General features: G+C 32.9%; 1 protein-coding gene across 4 annotated transcripts in view; it reads left to right on the top strand.

The window, feature by feature from the left end:
- NIPBL (NIPBL cohesin loading factor) overlaps window positions 1-26670 on the top strand; it is a 190573-nt gene that overhangs the window by 96399 nt on the left and 67504 nt on the right. For all 4 annotated transcript variants that reach the window (XM_024356630.3, XM_063811291.1, XM_001146090.7 and 1 more), the window contains exons 7-11: window positions 1786-1946; window positions 2854-2950; window positions 6682-7308; window positions 15564-17189; window positions 26486-26668. In XM_024356630.3, the coding sequence (XP_024212398.1) occupies window positions 1786-1946; window positions 2854-2950; window positions 6682-7308; window positions 15564-17189; window positions 26486-26668 (2694 nt within the window). The remainder of the gene's footprint in view (window positions 1-1785; window positions 1947-2853; window positions 2951-6681; window positions 7309-15563; window positions 17190-26485; window positions 26669-26670) is intronic.

The following is a 26670-nucleotide window of genomic DNA, read 5'->3' as shown; positions in this document are numbered from 1 at the left end:
ATGAAAGATGTAAAAGACTTTTGTGGAGCAAATTACAAAACTTTTGAAAGAGATAGAAGAAAACTTAAGAAAATGAAGAGTTATGCCATCTTCATGGATAGGAAGACTCAATAGGGTAAAGATTATTATTACACCCGTATCTATAAATTCAGTATAACTGATAAAAAATCTCAAGGAAGGTTTTTGTGGAATTTAACCTGCTTCTAAAAATTCATGTAGAAGTTGTTCAAGAATAGACAAAATAATAAGGAATGAAGTGTAGCAGCTCAGTCTAACAACAGTCAAGATTTATTGTAATATTGGTGCAGACATGGAAAAATAACATATAGTGAAGTAGAACATGATGAAGAGCTTAGGAACATACCCATGGACAAATGTAAACTTGGTCCATATGGCATTATATCTTAATGGGGGAAAGAATGATTTCTTTAATTAATGATGCAGTTCTTCATATGGAAACAAGTAACATTGGATCCCTATCTCACACTTAAAAATAAGTTTTACATGGGTTAAAGACCTAACTGAAAAACCAAAACTGTAAGGCTTTTAGAAGATACAGGAGGCTGTCTTTTTATGACTTTGTGTAAAGGAGGGGATCTGAATGGCCAGTACACAAGAGAAGATGCTTGGCTTCACTAGTAATCAAGGAAATCCAAATTAAAGTGACTGTCAGAAACATTTCCTACCCTTAGAATGATAAAAATTATTGGCAAGGATATAGAACAGTGGGAACTCTCATACGCTACCAGTGAATACAAATGGTCATAAGTAATCTGTTATTTAGTAAGGTTAAAATATGCATATCTGGCAATTTCACTCCTAGGTATTGGCACCTAGAGCTCTTACACATTTATAAAAACAGTCCTCATGTACAAGAACATACATTGCAGCATTGTTTATGGCAGCAAGCATTTTAAGCGATTTGAACATCCACATAAGAATGAACAAATAAATAGTGTACATCATACAGCAGAGTATGTGTAATTATTTAAAATAAATGAATTTACACCAGGCACAGTGGCTCACATCTACCTGTAATCCCAGTGCTTTGGGAGGCTAAGGCAGAAGGATCATTTGAAGCCAGGAGTTTGAGAGCAGCCTGGGCAACATAGCAAGACCCTATCTCTACCAAAAAAAGAAAAAGCCAGATGTGGTGGCAGTTTCCTGTAGTCCTAGCTACTCAGAAGGCTAAGGCAAGAGGATCACTTGAACCCAGGAGTTTGAGGTTACAGTGAGCTATGATCATGCCAGTGAACTCCAGTCTAGGTAACAGAGCTGTCTGTAAAAAAAATAAATAAATAAAAGAATTTAAAACTATATATATATACATATATATATATAAAATCTCAGTATAATATTAAATGGAAAAACAAGTTATATAAGGATAGATACATATATCATCTATATAAAATTATAATGTAAAAACAACACAATGAATTACTTAGGAATATATTCATGCATAGCAAAGGTATAAAGATAACACATAGGCAGAATAAACTCAGATCAAAATAGTGGTTACCTCTAGGGAGTAAAAGGAAAGGAATAGAGGAGAGAAATAACAGATAAATGGAGATCTTCAACTGTATTTGTAATGTTTTAGTTCTTTTCAAAAATAGATTGGAATCTGGCAGAGTGTTAAGATTTGATGAAACTAGTCAGTACATGAGTATCTGTTATATTATTCTCTGTAATTTCTATATGCTTAAAATATTTGTGAATAATTACTATTCTCCAAGAATGTTAAGAATCTTTTATTAAACCTTTTTTTATTCTTATTAATTTCAGCATCGGTATCAAGTCCCATTGTTGCAGGTGGTTTGAGAAACATACATGATAATAAAGTTTCTGGTCCGTTGTCTGGCAATTCAGCTAATCATCATGCTGATAATCCTAGACATGGTTCAAGTGAGGACTACCTACACATGGTGCACAGGCTAAGTAGTGACGTATGTAATATATTATCATTAAGGTGATAAAATAGTTCTAATATTTGTCATATAACCTAGTATTTCCATTTCAAAATTTGAATGATACCTACCGTATATCATTATACTAGGTACTGAGTACAACATGGCTCCTGCACATACAGAGCTTAGTCTAGAGCAGGATTGGTCAAGTGTGACCAGTAGCCTGAACCACAAAGTGAGAATGGTTTTTACATTTATAAAGAGTTATTTAAAAAAAAAAAATGTGATAGAGACTGTGTGTGGCCCACAGAGCCTAAAATATTTATTCTCTGTTCCTTTATAATGAAAAGTTGGCTGACCCCTGACCTCGAGGTTTAGGTTCTTAATGAAATATTTCAGTTTTAGGTTAATACTGCTCACATTAAAATTTTTTTTTTTTTAGATAATAAGCCTGTATTTATTAGTACTTGACTCTTTTTCCCTCTAATACTTGTACAAAGTTTTGGGTCTGAAATTTAATATTGCCTTGATGTTATTAAAATATTCCACATTCTGGAAATTTGCCTTGTTATTGATTTGATTGTATTTTATGTAAGCTGCATGTGTCTAAGGATAACACAGATGACAATAAACTCTGCCCTCAAGACATTTACCACCTGGTAGAGTATTCATAGCTCCTTTTGTAGAAAAAAGCAAACAAAAATGGAGCATACTAGTAATACAAATTTTCTTATTCATTGCCATGCTTAGGCTGTTGATTCTTTTGGATACAATTTCAATTCTTCTAAGATATACCAAGAAGAAAACAGGAAAGTGCAGAAGAATTATGCTTTTGAATTCCAACACTTTACCTGTCAGTAATTTATGTCTCTTATTGGTTCTCTTTTAAGATTTCTATAAAGCCTCTCCTGTCATTCAAAAGATAAATTGTATACTCTATTTTTAGGATGGAGATTCTTCAACAATGAGGAATGCTGCATCTTTTCCCTTGAGATCTCCACAGCCAGTATGCTCCCCTGCTGGAAGTGAAGGAACTCCTAAAGGTACTACTGTAACTAAAATTTCCTTCTGTATATTTTATATTTGAAGTTGAATAAAGAACTCAGACTTCCTAAAGCAGATATTAAAAAGTTATTCTGTATTTTTTTTTTTCATTGTAGAAAAGAAAATAAACCTGTACAAGCAGGTCTGGATCATGGGATTTAAATCTGTCCCTATTCATTGATTCATTTATCTTCCACTTACCCAGTAATCTGTTGATAGTATTCTCGGATACATCCAGTATCCATTCTCTCTGATAAATCCAGTGGTCTTTTCAAACCACAACGTTCTTCTCTTAAACATTTGAAAATTTTGATCAGCTTTCCTCTTTCCTCCAAAAAGACTTATTTCATATGAGCCTATCTGTTTTTCTCCCACTTCTTTCATTGATACTTTTTTTCTTCATTAGCTCCTCTCCTTATTCTTATTCTTCTCAAGATTTCTATTATTAGACCTTTTATCACTCATTGTACTTTTTTCCCTGGCCGTTTTATTAAGTTTCATTAACAGCATTGATTATTTTCATGCATAAGACTCCTAAATCAATCTTTGGCTCCAGTCTTGTCTCCCAAGTTCTAATTCTTCATTTCCAGACAAAACTTCCTTCATACCTAGCGGATATTTCCAATTCATGTTCAAAATGGTTTTCACTGTTCTTTCTGCCATCCCATCTGTCTTAATGCTATTCCAGTCCTGAATCATTGTAACTTAAAAATTTTAAGTTATCATAAAGCCTCTTCTCAACTATTTAGTCATTTATCAAATCTAACCTGTTCTATGTTAATTTTTAAATCTCTCACATCTACTTTTATCTCTGCCTTTTAAAATTCTTTTATTCCAGATCTAAGTTAAATGGGTGATCTTCCATGGGCCCTCCCCTAATCTCCTCAAGCTATTAGTTTATATTTTTTGTAAGAACTTTTACTACTTTATGCACACGAATTTCAGTTTATCTTTGAATTTTCAAAGAACCTTGCATGGTCTTCTATCTGTAACAGATTCACAAAATTGTGAATTTAAGTCCAGGTTTGAGCCAGTTTTTAAAATACTTAAAATTGTAGTCAAATAGTTTTAATTATCAGTTTGTTGGAAGAGAAAACTGTCTTCTACTTTTTAAAATTAGCTTATAATTAATTTTAACATAGCTGGTAAGATATTCTCTCAAGTAATGAGAATTTCTAATTATAGCCATCTGAAACATAAAGATATTTTACCTCGTATCTGCTTCATATGGTAAAGATCTTTTTTTCACTGATTGTGTTCGTACTATTTATCAAGGACATTTTTCTTTTTTTTTTTCAAAAATTTTTTAAAAATTTCATTTTATTTTACTTTAAGTTCTGGGATACATGCGCAGAATGTGCAGGTTTGTTACATAGGTATACATGTGCCATAGTGATTTGCTGCACCTATCAACCCGTCATCTAGGTTTTTTTTCTTTCTTTCTTTTGAGACAGAGTCTCGCACTGTCACCCAGGCTGGAGTGCAGTGGCATGATCTCAGCTCACTGCAATCTCCACCTCCCGGGTTCAAACGATTCTCCTGCCTCAGCCTCCTGAGTAGCTGGGATTACAGGCACATGCCACCACGCCCGGGTGATTTTTTTTGTATTTTTAGTAGAGACAGGGTTTCACCATGTTGGTCAGGCTGGTCTCAAACTCCTGACCTCGTGATCTGCCCGCCTCGGCCTCCCAAAGTGCTGGGATTACAGGCGTGAGCCACCACACCAGGCTTGTCATCTAGGTTTTAAGCCCCGCCTGCATTATGTATTTGTCCTAATGCTCTCCCACTTCTTGCCCCCTACCCTCCAACATGCCCTGGTGTGTGATTTTCCCCTCCCTGGGTCCATGTGTTTTCATTGTTCAACTCCCACTTAAGAGTGAGAACCTGCAGTGTTTGGTTTTCTATCAAGGACATTTTTCATAGAGTGAAAGTTGAGCTGTTATGAGCCATTTCAATTCTGTAAATTGTATGAATTTTCAGGGATAAAAACCCGGCTTCTGAAAGAGAGAAAAACTTCCAGAGTAACTATTTGTAGGTTAGATACATATCCCACAAATGTTGTCAAGGTGAGAAGTTATTTAGATTGCCGGGGAAAGAGAACAGGGAGATAGGTGATTGATCTAGATAACTAGCTTTTTTTCTTCTGACTCTTGAGATTAGATAGATAAATAGTAGATGAACTTTAGATAGAAATGGAAAACTTTAAAACAAATAACCTCACTAATATATTATTCACCAAAAGCTTGAACTTCTGTCATGAAGTTGTTTTCTAACTAGTTTTGAAGGGTAAGTGCATTGTCAGTCTATCTTGATTTTTAGATTAATTATTAGAATTTGAAGTTTGTTCTAAAGTATATATAATTTGCCACATAGAATTTAAATACAAAGGCATAATGGTATATTACAATTCAGACTTAGACAAATCTTGTTTTAAATCTTCAGGTTTGTTAACTACATAACCTTGGGCAAATTTCTTAACCTCTGTAGGCTTCATGTTCCATTTGTGAAAAATTTTAAAGATAATACTCAAGAATGTTGTAAAAATCAAGTGAATTGATATGTAAAGCACCTTTCACAACTCTGACACAAAATGTTAGACTAACATTTATAGTTAATTGCTCCCATATCTTTATCACACTTGAGTCAATAAAGTTGTATGTTTATATATAACATTTAAAATACATTAACCTTGCTAATTGAAAGTCCAGATTTATGTATCATGGAAAAAGACTGAAAGCTTAATTGAAGGCAGTTCTAGGTTTAAGTTCTGTCTGTAAAAAAACTTTTATCTTGACCAATTTTTACAATTTCTTACAAGTTTTTAAATATCTTATAGTGTAGTGATAAGAAATGTATACATTATTCAGATGCAGTTATACTATTATTTCTGAAGCATATCAATGCACTTTTTCCTTCATGTCTGAAGGAGAATTTTTGTCTGAAGGCTTATTAACTAGGATAATTTTTCCATCTGATTATTTTTAACACTTTCCTGTTTCATATAACATTGGTTGATTTAATGGACTCTGGGCTCAATATATTTTATTGGGCCTTGAAATTTACTGAACTTATTTATTTTTCTAATAAAAAGAGGATTAGCAAGCTGAAGAGAGTATGTGAATGATGTTAAGGGAGAAAGAGAAGACCACATAAAAGTATAAATCAATATTTTACCACCAGTTTTTGAAGTAAGTAAAGGCTCTAGTAATTGTAAATTGACCGCTTGCTTTTTGTTATCATCCCAGTAGTATTCATGTAAGATAGTCTCTAGGATTAAATTGTTATTTTTGTGTAATTTAACAAAAGCGTACTTATTCTTACTTTAATCAGGATATATCTGTTTTCCCAGATAGTCCATGAAAGAACAGAGATGGTCATACCCAAAATATTTGTGTTGTGTCATCTTTAGAAGCAATGAACTTTTTACCCCTATAAAGCTAAATATGTATACTTTATAGGCACAAAAATATAGAAATAATACTGGTCTGAAAAGTTGAATACTCATACTTAGATTCAAACCTAGATTTTAGATTAACTACTAGCAAGCTAAACAACTGTGTGGGACAAGTTTTTAAGCTTTCTTTTCATCTTTCGTAAATAAGTAGCTTGGATTATATAATTTCTTATTTTTTTCTAGCATTACTATATTGTCACTTATTAATATTTCTATCACATTGTAAGAAAATGTGAAACCACCACAACTGTTACTTCTATCGAATTATTTTTCTAGGCTCAAGACCACCTTTAATCCTACAATCTCAGTCTCTACCTTGTTCATCACCTCGAGATGTTCCACCAGATATCTTGCTAGATTCTCCAGAAAGAAAACAAAAGAAGCAGAAGAAAATGAAATTAGGCAAGGATGAAAAAGAGCAGAGTGAGAAAGCGGCAATGTATGATATAATTAGTTCTCCATCCAAGGACTCTACTAAACTTACATTAAGACTTTCTCGTGTAAGGTCTTCAGACATGGACCAGCAAGAGGATATGATTTCTGGTGTGGAAAATAGCAATGTTTCAGAAAATGATATTCCTTTTAATGTGCAGTACCCAGGACAGACTTCAAAAACACCCATTACTCCACAAGATATAAACCGCCCACTAAATGCTGCTCAATGTTTGTCGCAGCAAGAACAAACAGCATTCCTTCCAGCAAATCAAGTGCCTGTTTTACAACAGAACACTTCAGTTGCTGCAAAACAACCCCAGACTTCTGTGGTACAGAATCAACAACAGATATCACAACAGGGACCTATATATGATGAAGTGGAATTGGATGCATTGGCTGAAATTGAGCGAATAGAGAGAGAATCAGCTATTGAAAGGGAGCGCTTCTCAAAAGAAGTTCAAGATAAAGGTAAAATAATCTCATTATTACCACTTCCTCATCTGGGCAAATATGTAATTATAGTGTCAAAAATTTTTTTCACGTTACTTTTTTCCTGAATATTTTGTATAATTTATGTCTACTCAAGTACATATTTTTATTACTAATACTCATAATGCAGAAGTTAAATTCGTAACAATTTCATTTATTGTCTGAAACAACTATATGAGATTTGGTAATTCTCTACTACAGGTCTATTACTCATTATGTACTATATGATTTTACTTATTTGTGCTTTTCTGCTAAAATGAACATTAGCATTTCTATATAACATGTATATTTCACAAGTTACATTAATATTGTTGTGCACCTTCAAATTTTTTTCTGCTAAAACAAGGTTAACCACTGTAGAATTATTTCGAACAGGTACATTTAAGAAAAGCTCGTGTGTATGCTTATTAGGCAGTTAGATATTTCACTTGGTTTATGATCCTACTGGCTTAATAATGTCAATTTTTTTTAGTAAACAAATCATGGAAAGAGTTAATATTAAATAGCAAACCTTAGAAATTAAGAGTCTTTTGGTGGTAATTACAGTGAAGTGTTCCCTTTTGTCTGACTAGTATGTTAGGATGGAGTTTCAAGACATACCTGGTCTATGAGTTTATGAGCTTTCCTTGTGCTTCATAATCAAACAAAAATAAATTCCTAGTAAGTTCTTAGTAATTTGGTATACACTGTATACAAAATTTCTTTCATGTTTTAAGAGACTGATGAATCAGTGATTCAAATTAGCAATATAATTGATGAATTTGATTGCTATATAAATGCATATACACATTTGATCAGACCAAAAGCATGCTTTATGATTTAATTTTATGATTAAAATATTTTAGGTTGATTTTCAGTTCTTATATTTTATTTCTTGGTAATGATAAAACTTCTTGATATTGGGTAGAGCTGATTTTTATATATGATGTGTTCAGTGTTTGACAGGATCATGACAAGATAATTGTGTTTCTATGCTAAGAAACATGCTGAAGATTAGTATTATATCTCCTGCCTGTCATGATGGCTCATTTTAATGTTATTGAAAAAAAATGGACTGTATTTAGTAATTGTTGTACTACAATGTTTGCAACATATGTAAATCAGAAATAGATGCAAATAAAGAGATTGCTAGAAGTCTTCATTTTACTGGCTAGGGAGCTGGGGTTTTTTTTCTTTGTCTTTTTTTTTTTTTTAATATAGATTCAGGGGATATATGTACAGGGGTTTGTTACATGGGTATATTGTGTGGTGGTGAGATTTGGGCTTGTAGTGAACCCGTCACCCAAATAGTGATCATAGTACCCATTAGATAGTTTTTCAACCTTGGCTTCGTCCTTTTTTCCCCCATTTTTGAGTCCCCTGTGTCTGTTGTTTCTAACTTTATGTCCGTGTGTACCCATTGTTGAATTCCCACTTATAAGTGAGAACCTGTAGTGTTTCATTTTCTGTTTCTGCATTATTTCACTTAGGGTAGATAATGGCCTCAAACTGCATCCATGTTGCTGCAGAGGACATGATTTCATTCTTCTTTATGATTGTGTACCATGGTGTATAAATACCACATTTTGTTTATCCAGTCCACTCCTGATGGACACTTAGGTTGATTCTGTAACTTTGCTATTGTAAATAGTGCTGTGATAAACATATGAGTGCAGGTGTCTTTTTTATAAAGTAATTTTTTTCCCTATGGATAGAAACCCAGTAGTGGGATTACTAGGTCAAATGGTAGTTCTATTTTTTGTTCTTTGAGAAATCTCCATACTGTTTTTCATAAGGGTTGAACTAATTTACATTCCCACCAACAGTGTGTAAGTGTTCCCTTTTCTCTGCAACCTCTGTTATTTTTTGACTTTTTAATAATAGCCATTCTGACTGGTGTAAGATTGTATCTCATTGTGGTTTAATTTGCATTTCTCTGATGATTAATGATACTGAGCATTTTTTTAAATGTTTGTTGGCTGTGTGTACATCTTCTTTTGAGAAGTGTCTGTTCATGTCTTTTGCCCACTTTTTAGTGGGTTGTTTTTTTCTTGTTGATTTGAGTTCTTTATAGATTCTCAGTATTAGACCTTTGTTGGATGCATAGTTTGTAAATACTTTCTCTCATTCTCTAGGTTGTCTGTTTACTCTGCTATGGTTTCTTTTGCTGTACAGAAACTCTTTAGTTTAATTAAGTCCCATTTGTCAATTTTTCTTTGTGTTGTTTTTGCTTTTTAGGTCTTAGTCATAAATTCTTTAATTAGGACAATGTCCCAAAAGAGTTTTTTGCAGGTTTTCTTCTAGGATTTTTATTGTTTGAGGTCTTACAGTTACATATTTAATTCATCTTGAGTTAATTTTTGTATAGGTGAGAGGCAGGAGTCCCGTCTCATTCTTCTGCATATGGCTAGCCAGTTTTCCCAGCACCATTTATTGAATAGCGTGTACTTTTTCCATTGTTTATTTTTGTCAACTTTGTTGGAGATCAGTTGTTTTTAGGTATGTGGCTTTATTTCTGGGTTCTCTATTCTGTTCCATTGATCTGTGTGCCTATTTTTATACCAGTACCATGCTGTTTTGCTTACTCTAGTCTTGCAGTGTAGTTTGAAGTTTCCTAATATGATGCCACCAGCTTTATTCTTTTTGCTGAGGATTGCTTTGGCTATTCAGGTTCTTTGTTGGTTTTATATAAATTTTAGGATAGTTTTTCCAGTTCTTTGAAAAATTACGTTGGTAGTTTGATAGGAATAGTGTTGAATCTGTAGATTACTTTGGGCAGTATAGTCAGTTTTAACAATATTGATTCTTCCTATCCATGAGCATGGAATGTTTTTGATTTGTTTGTGTTATCTATGATTTATTTTATCAGTGTTTTGTAGTTGTCCTTGTAAAGCTCTTGCAACTCCTTGTTTAAATGTATTCCTAGGTATTTTATTTTGTGTGTGTGGCTATTGTAAATGAGATTGAGTTCTTGATTTGGTTCTCAGCTCGAACGTTATTGGTGTATAGACATGCTACTGATTTTGGTACAGTTATTTTGTATCCTAAAGCTTTATTGAAGTTATCAGGTCTATGAATCTTTTGGAGGAATTTTTGGGGTTTTCTAAGTATTGAATCATGTCATCAGTGAACAGAGATAATTTGACTTCCTCTTTTCCTATTTGGATGCCTAATATTCCTTTGTCTTGCCTGATTGCTCTGGGTAGGACTTCTGGAATTTTTTTTTAAACTGGTAAAGTTTTGATATTAAGGGTGAAATGTTGCTTGTACCTCTTCTCTTTAGTTTGCAGTATGAGGTTCAGGAAATAAATACATAGGTGCCAAATTATATCTCTTCCTCTAACCTGTTATAAAAGTATACGCATATCAAATGAAAAAAGTAATATTACTCAGCTTTTCTTATTAACCTGTTCAAAATTCCTGAATCTTAGGATAGCCAGTTTTGCAGGAAACATACAATATCACAATTCCCTGACCAAGAAATATTAGTTGCCCTGATAACTGAATTTTTTGCATGACGTTAAATCTGTATTATGGAAAAATGTGTTCTTGAAAAAGAATGTACTTTTTAAGTGAATTTTAATAGTTGTTGATAGTAACAAAAACAGAGGAGGAATGGTGACCCTTTTTTATGTATCATGTTTGTTGAATCCAAAGTTTCTACTTATAAAAATGGAATTAAAATAAGGGTCATATATAGTTCTAATTGCATATTAGCAAACTTATTTTATACTGCGAACTTTCCTTTGGAAAAATAGAACAAAGTCAACAGATACAACATACTGTTCTTGTAGAAACTTGTATATTTTATTTTCAATTATCTAAATAGTTTTTTCTGTAATCTGTGATGGCATAGTTAACAGATAACTGAAAAGTTGAATGAGCAGAGTTGACATTCAATTTTGGTGAAAATACAGGTATGCGGTGACAACCTGAGGATTAAAGTAGGTTTTGCTGATTTCATATTATTGTTGTCATTTCTAACTTGTTTCCTGAAAGCCACTTTCCTCTTATTTCGTGGATTTATAGTCACGTATCACGTAATGATATTTCATTTCACAACAGACTTTATATACAATGGTGGTCCCATAAAAATATAATATTGTATATTTACTCTACCTTTTTTATGTTTAGATATGTTTTAGATACACAGATGCTTACCATTGTGTTACAGTTGCCTACAGTATTCAGTATAGTAACATGCTGTACAGGTTTATAGCCTGGGAGCAATAAGCTATACCATATAGCCTAGGTACATAGTAGGCTATATCATCTAGGTTTATGTGAATATACTATATGATGTTCACATAATAGAGAAACCTCCTAACAATGCATTTCGCAGAATGTATCCTGTTGTTAAGCAATACATGAAATACATGACCGCATTTGAAAACTTTTGGAACTTAGATGCCACCTAACCCTTTTGATTTGAACTTGGCATATTGCATTCAGTTTCTGCATTGTGTGATGGGATGGTATTTGTTATATAAGAAGTTACCTTGAGATTTTGAGATGATTAAAGGTGTGTATATTGGTCCAAGGGTGTAGGTGAGGTCATAAATAAAAGCAAAATTCTTCTGAAGTGGTGGTTTTAGAGCCCTTAAGAGATGAAATACTTCCTTGAAATTAATTTGTCCCTAGTTACCATTATTTTTACTTATTAAAGACTAAATGTTAAAGTGGACATTTAATATATTCAAACATTTGGCACTGAGGACTTTTTTACAACTGTTGTATTACTACTGGTGATATGGAGCAGGCAGGACTATTTGTCTGGCCTACTAGTTGTACTTTAGGATATGAGTTTGTTTGCCAATATATTCGTTTACTGTGAGAGAAATATTCCACTCAATAACCAGAAATCAAAAACACTGTACCTTATAAGTAAGATTAGAAAGTTCAACAAATGTAGAATATTTGTGGAATTCAAGTAAAGGGATAGAATAATCTTAAGAAATGTTTTACCTAGGCTGTGGTAGACCCTATTGTACCCTTGTTCCGCAGAAGAAAGACATTTTTCTAGCCGCTAGGTATTTATGTCCCTTTGTCCTGTTCTCTCTTCTTTGAGCAGTTCTGTATATACGTTGATAAGGCAACTTTGTAACCTAATATTTTATAATATTCCAAAAGGACCCTTTTCTCAATCTTTTTGCTCATACTTTTAGTGTCTCTAATTACATAAATTAATTTTAAAAGGCTATTCATCTTTCTTTGCTTCTGGGATGACCTGTCATTAGATATTAATACCTTTTTCATGTGCTGAAAATTTCTGCTTTCTTTTGTCAAAGAGGGGGTTCCTTTGTTCATCTTTGCCTATTTCATCTTTTCCCAAGGTCCACTTTCCATGTTAGCAAGTATAAGGAATGGCTCAGCTTCACTAATGTTTTTATAATGTTACAGTATTCTTGCACTATAGCCCTTGTTAAAAGTCAATGATTACCTACTGTCATTTGGAATAAGAGACCGGGATTTTGGTACAAGGAATATAGCCACTCAGCCTGTATTGTGGTTGAGGGGTGGTGTGTTTTCATTTTACATAATTGGCTACCATGTATACACAATTATTGTGCTTTCTGCTTTAAGTGTTTTCATTTATCACTTGTACATTTAAGTAAGTGGTATAGTTTGTTTTTCTTGTAAGCGTAATTGAGTTTAGAATTTCTGTAAGGGCTGCATCTTATTTTGAGAATATCAGCATCTGGATGACAAGTGTTGGTTTTGAGATTACGATAATCCTTTTGTATGCATTTTCTTTAGGAATATATGTATTCTGATAGCTAATCTTATGGTTCCCAGTGCTGAAGAGGGCTTACAGGTAATCACTGTCCTAAATACCAAAGTGATTCTTAATAGAGATGGCTTTCCATGATTATTAGGTGGTTATGATGTAATGAAGACTCATAACAAAAGTGGGTGGACAAAAGTGACCTGTACAGATTCAGAGCTGCTTTATAAGGAGTAAGTTCATGGTGGAATTGAATCAGACCAAGTGAATCAGAACATACATGCTCTTAACATACCTAAGAATCCTTGCCACAGTAATGAAAATTTTCCAGGTTTTACAGGAGTAAAGTACTTTTCAGTAGTTGAATGATTAAAATTTTGTATTTAACAGCATTTTGTATATACTGAAAAACAATGGTAAGATGTTTCCCAATCTTAATTACTTGTGTGCAAATACTTTCATACATTTTTTATTATAAATAATCATAGGATTCATAGTTTAAATAAATCATTTCTTTGAAATTAACTTACTGTATTTGCTAAATTTTCATTTTAATGTCTTTACGTAAATTGGATTGAGGTTAATAATATATAAACTCTTGAGTATTTTGTAATCCTTTAAAAATCAGCCCTCTAAGCTATGTTAATGTTTTTCTGAAGACTGTGCATAAAAGAGTGAGCCATAGATATCTTAAATCTTCAGATGCCTGAGACCTATGTCGTTGTGTATCTTAAGTATGATTAGTCTACCATTTTAATTATTTTTACAAAGCATATTTCCTCAAAAATATAGAAATCTTAGGTTATACTTTTTGAATTTCTAGATTCTTATAAAAGTTTAAGGGATAAGCATAAATTGATAAAGCATCTTATTCATGAGATATCAATTGGTTTGCCCTGTGGCAGAACATAAAGATGATTTTTGAATGGCAGAACATTCTAAAAGAGGATTCTATAAACATAAATTTAGTATTCTGATTTCTTTTTTAAGGTATTGATGTAGAAAACTTCCTATAAATTCTTACCATGTTAGTTTTAACTGGTGGAAACAATCTAATGATAATATATTATACTTTAGAATTAAAATGGTAGTGTTTTGCAAATGGAGCATGTGTGGTGATAGATTTGACTGGACAACTGAAGGAGCAGAAGGACTTAGTTTTACAAAATATAACTAACAAATATCTTAAGTAAATTGCAGTTATATTTGATTAGATTTTAAACTGGCAAGAACTGCTACTTCCCACTTTAAAAAGAAAACAGTGGAACTTTGCTATATAGAAGAAGCATTACCATCAGGAAAAAAAAATCACAACTTGGTTCTCTAACAATAAGGAGCCATTTTTCAGTTGTCAGTTTGACTTTTAACCTTGTAATACCATCTTCCTTATATGATATATCACATTAGTGAATATTGCAAGAGAATCTAGAGATTGTCTTGTTAAAAGAAATAAGAGTGACTTTTAAAACATACTCAAGCAATTCAGCAAATAAACAAAAGGAAGCCAAACCTCAAGGTGCTATAATGTAACCATTCCCAAGACCTAACTGGAGATTTAATTTATAGAAAATGACTAGCTCCCTCTTAAGTCAGAAATGGAGTCATACACAGAAATATATAGATGTTAAAAATACCTTCACATTTTATTGTAATGGTGAATTTGTGTTTGTGTGTTTGTCTTTACATTTCATAATACTGTAAATTATTTCTTTCTGAGACCAGAATGGATCCCAGAACATTATAACTTTATATCGAAGAGTAGGAACTGTTTTCTTCAGTGGAAGTTGCTTAAGACAGGATTCTAATTTATACCTATTGCTCCCTGATTTTAAATTTTCTATACCTATGAAATCTGTTGCTTCCTTATTTTAAATTTACTTCTATCTAACATTGTGGTTAACTTTTAAACTCCTTTCACACTTTTAACACTTTAAAGAATTTGAATTATTGATTAAAGTTAAATGACAAATTATTAAATTCTTTTTTTAAATTCATTTTTTCCCAATGGCATGGTATATATTTTCTTTCTTTTTTTTCCATACTTATCTTAGATACAGTAAAAACTTATATTTCCTGTTTGGTATATTGGCAGATTTGGAGCTCTTTATGGTTTTTGGCTAACAGTTAAAATTAACCTGAGTGAGACTTTATGATTTATAACTGGTTGCTTTATTATTAGGAAGAGAATCTGATTTATCCGTGACATCTATGAACATAAATATATGTTTGTATTTGGTACATTACAAGTTCTATTCATTTTATATTCTTACACTTATTTATATCCTTAAAGAGTATGCAGTTAAATTCTTTTTACTATATTTATTGAGATCTCTCAAGTATATTTCTTCAAACCTTGGTTTTCAAAGTATTGTGTCATTCATGCTTACTATTTTATGTGTACATATTTGCATTTGCATTTTACTCCATTTTAAAAACATAACCTTAAAAAGATAAACAACGTCCATAGGGTTTTTAATAAGATAAGAATACATGTCTATTACTGATATTGATATTTATCTTTAAATTTCAGATAAGCCTTTGAAAAAAAGAAAACAAGATTCTTACCCACAGGAGGCTGGGGGTGCTACAGGAGGTAATAGACCAGCTTCTCAGGAGACGGGTTCTACGGGAAATGGGTCAAGGCCAGCATTAATGGTTAGCATTGATCTTCATCAGGCAGGAAGAGTGGACTCTCAGGCTTCTATAACTCAGGATTCAGACTCCATAAAAAAGCCTGAAGAAATCAAACAATGTAATGATGCACCTGTTTCTGTTCTTCAGGAAGATATTGTTGGAAGTCTTAAATCTACACCAGAAAACCATCCTGAGACACCTAAAAAAAAGTCTGATCCTGAGCTTTCGAAGAGTGAAATGAAACAAAGTGAAAGTAGATTAGCAGAATCTAAACCAAATGAAAACCGATTGGTGGAGACAAAATCAAGTGAAAATAAGTTAGAAACTAAAGTTGAGACCCAAACAGAAGAAATTAAACAGAATGAAAGCAGAACAACTGAATGCAAACAAAACGAGAGCACCATAGTTGAGCCTAAACAAAATGAAAATAGACTGTCTGACACAAAACCAAATGACAACAAACAAAATAATGGCAGATCAGAAACAACAAAGTCAAGGCCTGAAACCCCAAAGCAAAAGGGTGAAAGCCGGCCTGAGACTCCAAAACAAAAGAGTGATGGGCATCCTGAAACCCCAAAACAGAAGGGTGATGGAAGGCCTGAAACTCCAAAGCAAAAAGGTGAGAGCCGCCCTGAAACTCCAAAGCAAAAAAATGAAGGGCGACCTGAAACACCAAAACACAGGCATGACAATAGGAGGGATTCTGGAAAGCCATCTACAGAGAAAAAACCTGACGTGTCTAAACATAAACAAGATACTAAATCTGACTCACCTCGGTTAAAATCAGAACGAGCTGAAGCCTTAAAGCAGAGACCTGATGGGCGATCTGTTTCTGAGTCACTAAGACGTGACCATGATAATAAACAAAAATCAGATGACAGGGGTGAATCAGAGCGACATCGAGGGGATCAGTCTAGGGTTCGAAGACCAGAAACATTGAGATCCTCTAGTAGAAATGAACACGGCATTAAATCTGATAGTTCAAAAACTGATAAACTAGAACGAAAACACAGGCATGAATCAGGGGACTCAAGGGAAAGACCATCTTCTGGGGAACAAAAATCAAGACCTGACAGTCCTCGTGTTAAACAAGGAGATTCTAATAAATCAAGATCTGATAAACTTGGTTTTAAATCACCAACTAGTAAAGATGACAAAAGGACAGAGGGTAACAAGAGTAAAGTAGACACTAATAAAGCACACCCTGACAATAAGGCAGAATTTCCAAGTTATTTGTTGGGGGGCAGGTCTGGTGCGTTGAAAAATTTTGTCATTCCGAAAATCAAGAGGGATAAAGATGGCAATGTTACTCAGGAGACAAAGAAAATGGAAATGAAAGGAGAGCCGAAAGACAAAGTAGAAAAAATAGGATTAGTTGAAGATCTAAATAAAGGAGCTAAGCCTGTAGTTGTGCTACAAAAACTGTCTTTGGATGATGTTCAGAAACTTATTAAAGATAGAGAGGACAAATCAAGAAGTTCCCTTAAACCTATCAAGAATAAACCATCAAAGTCAAATAAAGGTAAGGATACTTCTACTGATGTCATTTATAATATAATCGATTTTAAGTGTTAAGATTACTAAGTATTAAAAAGGAAATTTACAAAAATTAGAAAGCTACTACATGAAAATATAACATTTATGTCAAACAACAGGAAATTTTTTTCAGGAGTATAGATAAAAAGTTTCCAGTGAATTTTTTTTTCCCCACAGTTTTTTTCTTCCCACCCACTACTCAAGGTAGTTATGAATGTTACTGCTATTTGGTTACACAGAGATAAGTTATTTTGCTGTTTAGTTATTTCTTATATTTCTGAAATATGCTTAAGTGAATGTTGTATTAAAATAGCTGTCTTTAAAAACTCTCTATTTAAAAATGTCTTACAATACTACATTCTTACAGACCTGTGTCTGAGCCAATTATTGATGAATAATTTGTATAGTTTAGAAAGTTATATAAAAGGTTATTTTTCATTTTGTTGGGGAGATGGTTAGTTAAATATGTTTTATATTTTTAAAACATATCTTTTTGTCCTTGTTTATGCAAAGGTAATAGGGAATGGTACTTACTTTTAAAATTTGGTTAAATTGTAAGTTTGTGGGAGGCAGGGGACTGGTGTTATTTTTGCATGGTTTCTGAATTAAATTCTCTGGTTACTCGAGTAAAATTATTTCCAAAGGGAGAAGAATGTCTTAAGTGCCAAAAGATAATGGCCATTTGTGCAGAAGATATACTTCTGTATCCCTTTGTACACAAGTATTTAAAATAACTTTTTTTATTTTTAAATAGAGATGGGGTCTTGCTTTGTTGACCAGGCTGGTTTCGAACTCCTGGCCTCAAGTGATCCTCTCCTCTCAGCCTCCCAAAGTGCTGGGATTACAGGCGTGAGCCACCGTGTCCATACAGTCTAAATATACTGAGGTGTAGTGAATGCAATAGAACTGAGAGTTTATTTAAGTTTTCCTTCTGTGAAAGAGAATTATTAAGAATTTAGATTTATACTTATATATAACCAAGTATATGAAATCTGGAATTGCGTTGGCCAAGAGGGTAGCCATTGCCTTTTTTGGCTATTTAAATTTAAGTTAACTAAAATTGGAAGTTCATTTCATTAGTAGTCACATGTGGCTGTTGGCTACCATATTGGACAAAACAGAACATTTGCATCATCACAAAGTTGTATAGCACTGCAGTGTATTAGGAGATACAAAAAGTGTGTGGTTATTGTTTTTCATAACATGCTGTTGTAGCTTGTCTACCAAGAAAGCTCTTTGAAAACATATTATAAAGAACTCTTTATTCAAAGAATGACTTGTGGCTAATCTGTTGTTATTCTTGCTTGGTCTTCGTCAACATTCATTTTTTCACTATTAATTTATTTCCTTTTGTCTTACAATAATGAAAAAAGATGGCCTTCTGAGTCGCTAATATTTGTGTTCTTTGAGTGAAGCTTTTAAATTTTAAATTATGGCAATTAGACTTACCAAAAGTCAGTTAAGACATCAGCCTTAATTAATAAGTAGGCTTTTTTATTTAACTTGAATGCATCTTTTCAGAGTTACTTGTTAATATAAAAGAGGTTGTAGAATGTGGGGGTTAACACCACAATTGTTTTCTTTTAGGTAAAAATTTTCTTTAAAATTTTTTAGTGAAAGTTTGGGAGTAGCTTATATTTATAAACTAAAGAGTATGGCTATACAATTTTAGAAGAGTCAGGTGAAAGATGGAAAGTGGTACCCTCTTGTTCCTTTGATCTGGACCATCTTTCTCTCCCTCCCCTCTCAGCTTACCCTAGCCTTGCTTTCTAAACTCTGTTCTAACAAAGAGTCTTTTAAAACTCCTTAAAGAACATCCAGAAGTGAATATAGCTTTTAGTTAGTAATTGGTATATTATTTCACCTGGGTTTTTCACATGCAATAATATTGCCTATGAATATGTTTTTAGCACCAAAATGTGTTTCTGATAGTATACTTTTAATGCAGATGTATATACCTGATATGGTCATGTTAGTATGTAAGTAAGCTATCTGGGTGTCTGCCTATTAGAGTGATGTGTGTGTATGTGTACATGTGCATGTTTGTGTATATATACACATATATTAATGTAACTGCAATTACAATAACAGTCCTTTTCATCAAAAAATACTATGTCAGTGCTTAGATGCATTTCAGGATGCCGTGTAGCTATCTTTTGGATTAATTTATTTATGTCTTAGGATCCATATCTTTTTTTTTAGTAATGATCCAATTTTGGTTTTGTTTTAGATTTTTGCTACTCAGTTTAAATAGCAGAGTTGGGTAATTGTGGATTTTTTAAAATTGCATGTATATGAAGCACAGTTGTAGATTACTGACCCTTTGTAGTATATACTGGGATTTTCTTTGGAGATTCACAGAAAATCACATTTTGATGTGTTGATGATTTTCTGAGTAAAGGAGTTAGTCTGAATACTGCTGGGATACTTGTATGGTTGGTTCCTAGGGCCAAAATTGAAGAGCCATAAATTTCCATCTTTTAAATATTTTACCTGATGTTCATATAGAAAATATTGATTCTTTAGGATATATTTTAAGCTGATAAATTTTGATTGTGTGATAGAGGTATAGATTTATTACTCCTAATTTAGATTACTTATTTTTGTCTTTTGTATGAGCATGATAAATGTAAAGTGGCATTGTTACATTTGATTTGATTTCTGTGGCACTATATCTATATCCCTAGTACCTAACAAAATACTTCATACATAATAAATCATATTTAATGCCTATTGAATGGAGATGATGTTGCCACCATTTTCAGGAAAAGCTTTTGTGTACAGATTAAAATTAGATAATCGTCTTTTATGTTCCCATCAATACACCCTAGCTCAAGAGCTACTTATTTTTCAAATCCTGCTTCCTAAACATTGTTAATAACTCTTCACCCTGTCAACTACCTAGTTTTTTTGTTAAGATCCAAAGAAAACCTGCTTATAGTAATATGTGTTTAATTTTTCTGTCACACTTATTTTGATCTATACTGGGATTAATATTATTCCCATTCTTATCCTGCATTGTTAACTTCCCTATCTTTCCATCACCATGTTTATTCCTTGCCTGGGAGGGGTGGAGGGGGCAGTCAGGCAATGTAACTGTTTGTAGAATTCTTTTTAAGTTCTTCAAATATCTTCTACTAAAATATACTTCAATCAGTATGTTACATGCCAAAAAATATGTTGTTAAAAATTTTATTAGACTATTACCCTAATGTATAGTGTCTCTAAATTAAAATAATAAAGTTATGAGATCCTTTAAGATTGGCATAATCTCCCAGCATTTTGGGAGGCCAAGGTGGGTGGATCATTTGAGGTCAAGAGTTAGAGACCAGCCTGGCCAACATGGTGAAACCCCACCTCTACTAAAAATACAAAAATTAGTTAGGCACTGTGGCAGGCACTTGGTAGCCCCAGCTACTCAGGAGGCTGAAGCAGGAGAATCGCTTGAACCCAGGAGGAGGAGATTACAGTGAGCTGAGATTGTGCCACTGCACTCCAGCCTGGGTGACAGAGCGAGACTCTGTCTCAAAAAAAAAAAAAAATTGGCATAATCATCAACTAACACATGCCTTCAGTGTTATTAACAGCTTATTATCAGTAATTACAAACATATTTGATTTTGTTTTGTTTTGTTTTTTTTAACTCCAGAGTGTCTCAAAATATCTTTGCTTTATGTCTAAGGAAACCATTTTTTCTTCTCTCTCCCCCTACTTCTTTCCAACTAGTATATCATTCTCCATTGTGTGGACTCAGTGCTTTCAAGAAATATCCGTATTATTTGTTATTTGACATCATCCTTTAAACTGAAGAGTAAAGCAGTTTCTGAAAGTAGTCTTCACTGGGAATGTATCTAGCAGCTTTAATAGTCAATAGCGATTAGCCTATATTGCTCACTTGATGAGCTAATGATTGCAGGCCTTACTAGCGACAGTGATCACACTTCAGTTATCTACTGTTACAGTTACACTACTAAATGCTGATAACTATCATCAGCTGGTTGCCTTTTACTTAGCACTGAACCAGTCTAGTTAGATGGTGTTTAGGATCCTCAGCTTCTGCAAGTTTGAAAGTATTGTTTCTGACAGTGAATTTATAGCACAGTTTATTCCTAAATTGAGGAATTTTCGGTGTGTTTTCTTTAAAGTAGATTGTAATATTGAATAATATTTAATGATGCAGTGGAAATTTATTTTGTTTCATTTGTACAGTTTTATAAAATACCTTTCTTAAAAACTCAAATTTTCAGTTTCTGTAAAGATATTGATATCAGTGATATCTTTAGGAAATGTTTGGAGAAAGTTTATTACAGAAGTTGGCATAATCTGTATCTAGCTCTTGTGACTTTAGAGCAGTATTTTGAAAATTTGTACTCATGATTTCCATTTGTAGAAATTTTCCAAAGTATGCTTAATAGATTGTTCATACAAATATTGCTTAAAAGAAATGCATTAAGTAGAAATCTTTTTATAAAAACTAAAGTTTGCTGGAGGTATTCTCTCTCCTTTCCATTCCGTCTCTTAAGCCAGCCCAAAAACATAGTTTCTATAGGGTTCTTGTGTCTGTAGAAATAGGTATATGATTTAACAGCTAAGGAGCTAGCAAATATTAATTCTGTAAGACCCTGTGCCTATTTATGAAGAAATAATCTTTGACATGCTAAATTCCCTTTTATATTCTAAAAAAAAAAAATTTAATGAAACCCTTCTTTACAAGGGCCTGATGTGAAATTAAGAGTATGAATACCTACTAGTATTACACCACCAATAAAATGGGTTTTTTAATATGGATCTCTCTGTCTTGCCTATAAAAATATTAGCGTTTTCTGGCTTCTAATGTATCAATTTTTTAAAATTCTCTTTTAAACTTATTACAAATTATAGTACAAAGAGAACTAGTATCAAAACCCTGAATAAGTCTTAACCTTTCAAAGCTTGGTTCATTCGCTTTTAAAATAAAGAAACCAATTTCCCTCCTACTTTATACAGTTATAAAGACAAAAATGAATGTTGTTATAGTAAAAGCTAAAGTTTGTCCGATTTTTTTATATAAAGGAAAGTACAGTCATTCAATTTCTAATTGAATTGAATTTATCTAATGAAGAAAGTAATTTTTTAAAATAAATCTTTTTATGTATCTGTACTTTATATTCAGTGTAGATTTAAAGATATTACTGCCACAATTTATTTTTGTCACCGTGTATACATATCAAGGAAAGAATCATTTGATCCCTGCCCCCTACTTTTCTGTAATGAGTAGTAAGTTGTTACTTACATAATGAGTAGTAAATTGTCATTTACATGCAGTATTGAAATTTTTTTTTTGCCCCCACTTACCTCTAATTGAAGTTGAAGATCCATTTGGTGCTTCTGTGTTATATGGGTAGGTTAGTGGAAGAATTGTCACTGAACTGTTCCATTATGCCTGCCCAAGTTTTTTTTTTTTTTTTAGGATTTATAAAATTTGGAAGTTTATGTGAGGCTCTTAGTTTTGTTTCTGAACGTGACTTGTTTCCATTGACCAAAGCTTCACTTCAGTCCCAAAGATTTTATTAGTTTACGTGATTTATTTCTATCTCAGAGTTGTTTTCCTGTTTTAAAAAGAAAACAGAACACATTGTTAGTTATCAAATCAATGATTCTTTTAAGTTTTTTGATGATTTCTGGTTTTAATAATCTGGCAAGTGCTGATTTGAGTGATTTATAATGGAAATCAAAGATTGCTTAAATGTAGCATATCTAGGAGTAAATGTATTCTTTAGCCATATTAAAGCCAGAGTATAGAGTGCACTGTATCTAATGGAATATATGTACAGAAGCTGAAAATTTGATATCTCACAAAATTGTGACTAAATGACATTATTCATCAAGCCAGTAACATAAAGTTTTATGGGAATTCAGACATGCTGATTTAAAGAATAAAGTAGTTAGGACAAAAGAAATTAGGTGAGAGATAATCATAAAGCACTAGTAATCTGAAGTTTTAGGAACAAATAACTTGGCAAGCAACAATAATCCCTAAAATCATCAATCCCTAAAATACATCATCATATACCAAGAGATAGCAAGACTTTATGTTTGCATTTAATGGATTATTAACAAATTCAGGGGAAATAACATAACCAATTATGTCATACAGATAATTTTAAGTACTTGCTGTTTATTCATTTCTGTTAAACTGAGTTAGTTATCCAGATCAGGATCCTTTTGTTTTTTTAAAGACGGGGTCTCATTCTCTTACCCAGGCTGAAGTACGGTGGTGCTAATATAGCTCACTGCAACCTGGAACTCCTGAGCTGAAATGATCCTCCCATCTCAGCCTCCAAATGGCTGAGTTATCCAGATCCTTGATGTCATATTGAAGATCTCAGGCCTGAATATGGGAAAGTCATGCATTTTATTTATTTATTTATTTATTTTTTGAGATGGAGTCTCGCTGTGTTGCCCAGGCTGGAGTGCAGTGGCGTGATCTTGGCTCACTGCAGACTCCGCCTTCCGGGCTCATGCCATTCTCCTGCCTCAGCCTCCCGAGTAGCTGGGACTACAGGCGCCCGCCACCACGCCTGGCTAATTTTTGTATTTTTAGTAGAGACGGGGTTTCACTGTGTTAGCCAGGATGGTCTCGATCTCCTGACCTCGTGATCCACCCACCTCGGCCTCCCAAAGTGCTGGGATTACAGGTGTGAGCCACTACGCCCGGCCCCTTTATTTCTTATCTTTGTAATCAAGGAACCTGGCAGAGTCCATTTATAAAGAGCTTCATGAAATGGAAGAAAGGATGTGGTTAATTCAGAAAATGTGTGAAACCTGTGGAATAGACAATTCTGTTCAAAATGAAACAGCGTTCACTTTTGGAGGATGATACATGTAGAGACATTGATTCCTGGATTTTTTTTCTTTAAAGTTGGAGCACCTTCAGAAATAAAACATTTGGCCTTTGAATTATATTGTTTAGACTTTCAAAGTTTTACAGAAGTTAAAATGATCCAGAGAATACTAGAGAGGTCTTAATTGATAGTATTCTTGTTAATGTAGGGAATAAGAAAGGGTAAACTACTGTTGATAAATGTTGATACCTGCTTTATTGGATATAAGGCATAGGTTATCTGTGTTTGGCTATTGTGAGTAATTTTTTTAAAAAGAAGAAGCAGAGTCCTTGCTCTGGGAACATAATCCATTGCAGAGAGAGCACAAGAACTAGTACATATTTTAACCTTTGATTATTGTGTTAATTAACAAGGAAAATATTAATTCTGGGATATTAGTGTTGAGTCAGTGTGTCTGTGATGTGAACTTAATCTAAGCAAAACACTTAGGTACATTTTCTTTAAAAAAAAAAAAATCCCGTGATGGATGAAAGGCCAAATACTTTGGGTTATCTGTATTTATAAACCCATGAAGATTATAATGTTTCCAATATACTGCAAAAAAAAATTTCTATTCTTAGAAATTTTGGAAATGTACTCATTTGTCTATCAAATACAGCAACTCAGAAACTATCCAGGAAGTACATCTGTAAGTGAACATGAGAAATTGTGAACCACAGAGTTAGGCAATCAAGAAGCATCTATTGACTATCCATATATATGTACTCAATATTATGTAGGTCATGTGGAAAAGGGAAGATGTATACTCTAAAACATGATTTTCCATCAAAAAGACACATATTAAAGTAGAGATATTCAAAGACTTTATAGTGAGGTGCAGAACGTGTTCAGTTTGGGGCTGAAGATACGCAATGCAAAGCTAAAGTTGACTTCTTTTACTTCTACCAGTATTCTAAAAAAGAAGGCCCTCACTGATAAAACTTAACTAGTTAAATTAAGAAAGCCAATACAGAGAAATATTACCTGATTTCAAAATGACACAGAAGTTAAACTCAACGTTAGTTAGAATTCTTAGCAATGAAGTCTTTGGGATATTACCAGTCATGAGTATTTCATGTTTGTTGGGTAAAATTGTTCCTATGCATGTCCTTAGAAGAACAGAAGCCTAAAAGTTACTGAAATAACTCCTTTGTGATACTGAATAAAAGTTTCAGAAGAATAAAAAAAGGGTTATTCTTTCATTAAGATTAATATTTTATATCTCCATCTTGAGTTATTTGATTGTATCGTCTTAATATTCTTGATAGCTATTTACTTTTCTGTCATGATTTTTATTCTTTACGTAAACACTATTATCATTTGCATGTTATAAAGGATAGTGTTAATGTTGATTGTAAGTTACTAATATTTCCTGCTATAAACCACAAAGGTACTCTTTGCTTCCAATTCATAAAATTTATCAGGTAAGATTTTTCTTTTTATACTTCCACTCAAAGTAAGTAAAGGAAGCTAAAATTGCCATCTTTAGTAATCATTAAGGACAAATTATCCTGAATAAGTAGCTTTTGCTACTTCTACTTTATTTTTTAAACTATCAGGAAGATAGTCCCAGTTTATTTCTTCAGAAGAACTATTTGTGTATGTGTTTGTGTGTATGTGTGTAGGATTAAGTAGTATAATGGCTCTTATTGTCTTGTCTTCTTTTTTATTGCCTTGACTCTTTTGTGGGAAGATATGAACTTGAATTTCTAACTTGAAATGTACTTTTCAGTTACAAACATTTATATTTTAAAAGATTTGTCATCTATTTATCCTGTGTTACATGTTTCTCTCGTCTTCAGTTAAATTGTATATATTGATTTGTCTGTTTGAAGAAGTTCTCCGTAATGCTAAAGGCATTACCATGCCCTCAAATAGACAGTAGTAGGTAAAAGCATATGTAAAGCTCTTGTCTCAGCCACCATACACAACTGCCAAGATCATAGAGAAGGAGGAGGAGTGGTAAGTGTCTTCCAACACTTCTCACTTGTATTGAGGGGTAACATTAGATTCAAACTACTTCAGACCTACACAAAACAAAATTTATGTACTACCAAGAATGTCAAGTGTACCTCTTACCACAAATCCACTTGCTAATGTCAGTGAATCTCTAGTTTCAGAAAGTTTTTAGTCAGTGCAAATTGAAGGCATTATATCAAAAATGTATTACATAATTACCCTTCATTTTTATGGTGGTGTCATGTTTTTAAAGTCATTACATAATTATATGTATATATGTACACATACGTATATATTAACTATATTGTCACTTTAGGGTTAAGAGTATTATAGTTGTGTTTTATTAAAATAAACAGTTGATTTAGAAAACAAATACTAATATTTTTATTATGCTAACTTAGTTAAAATTTTCCTTTTATCTTCAGATTTACATTTTTTTTTAATTTACCTTTCATTAATAGGTAGTATAGATCAATCAGTGTTAAAAGAATTACCCCCTGAACTCCTGGCAGAAATTGAGTCCACCATGCCACTTTGTGAACGTGTGAAAATGAACAAACGCAAGCGTAGCACAGTTAATGAAAAGCCAAAATATGCTGAAATCAGTTCAGATGAAGATAATGATAGTGATGAAGCTTTTGAATGT

Source organism: Pan troglodytes, chromosome 4 (genome assembly GCF_028858775.2).
Source record: "Pan troglodytes isolate AG18354 chromosome 4, NHGRI_mPanTro3-v2.0_pri, whole genome shotgun sequence".
Classification (NCBI taxonomy): Eukaryota; Metazoa; Chordata; class Mammalia; order Primates; family Hominidae; genus Pan; species Pan troglodytes.
Note: the sequence above shows the minus strand (reverse complement) of the source record. Positions and strands in the feature narration are given on the sequence as shown.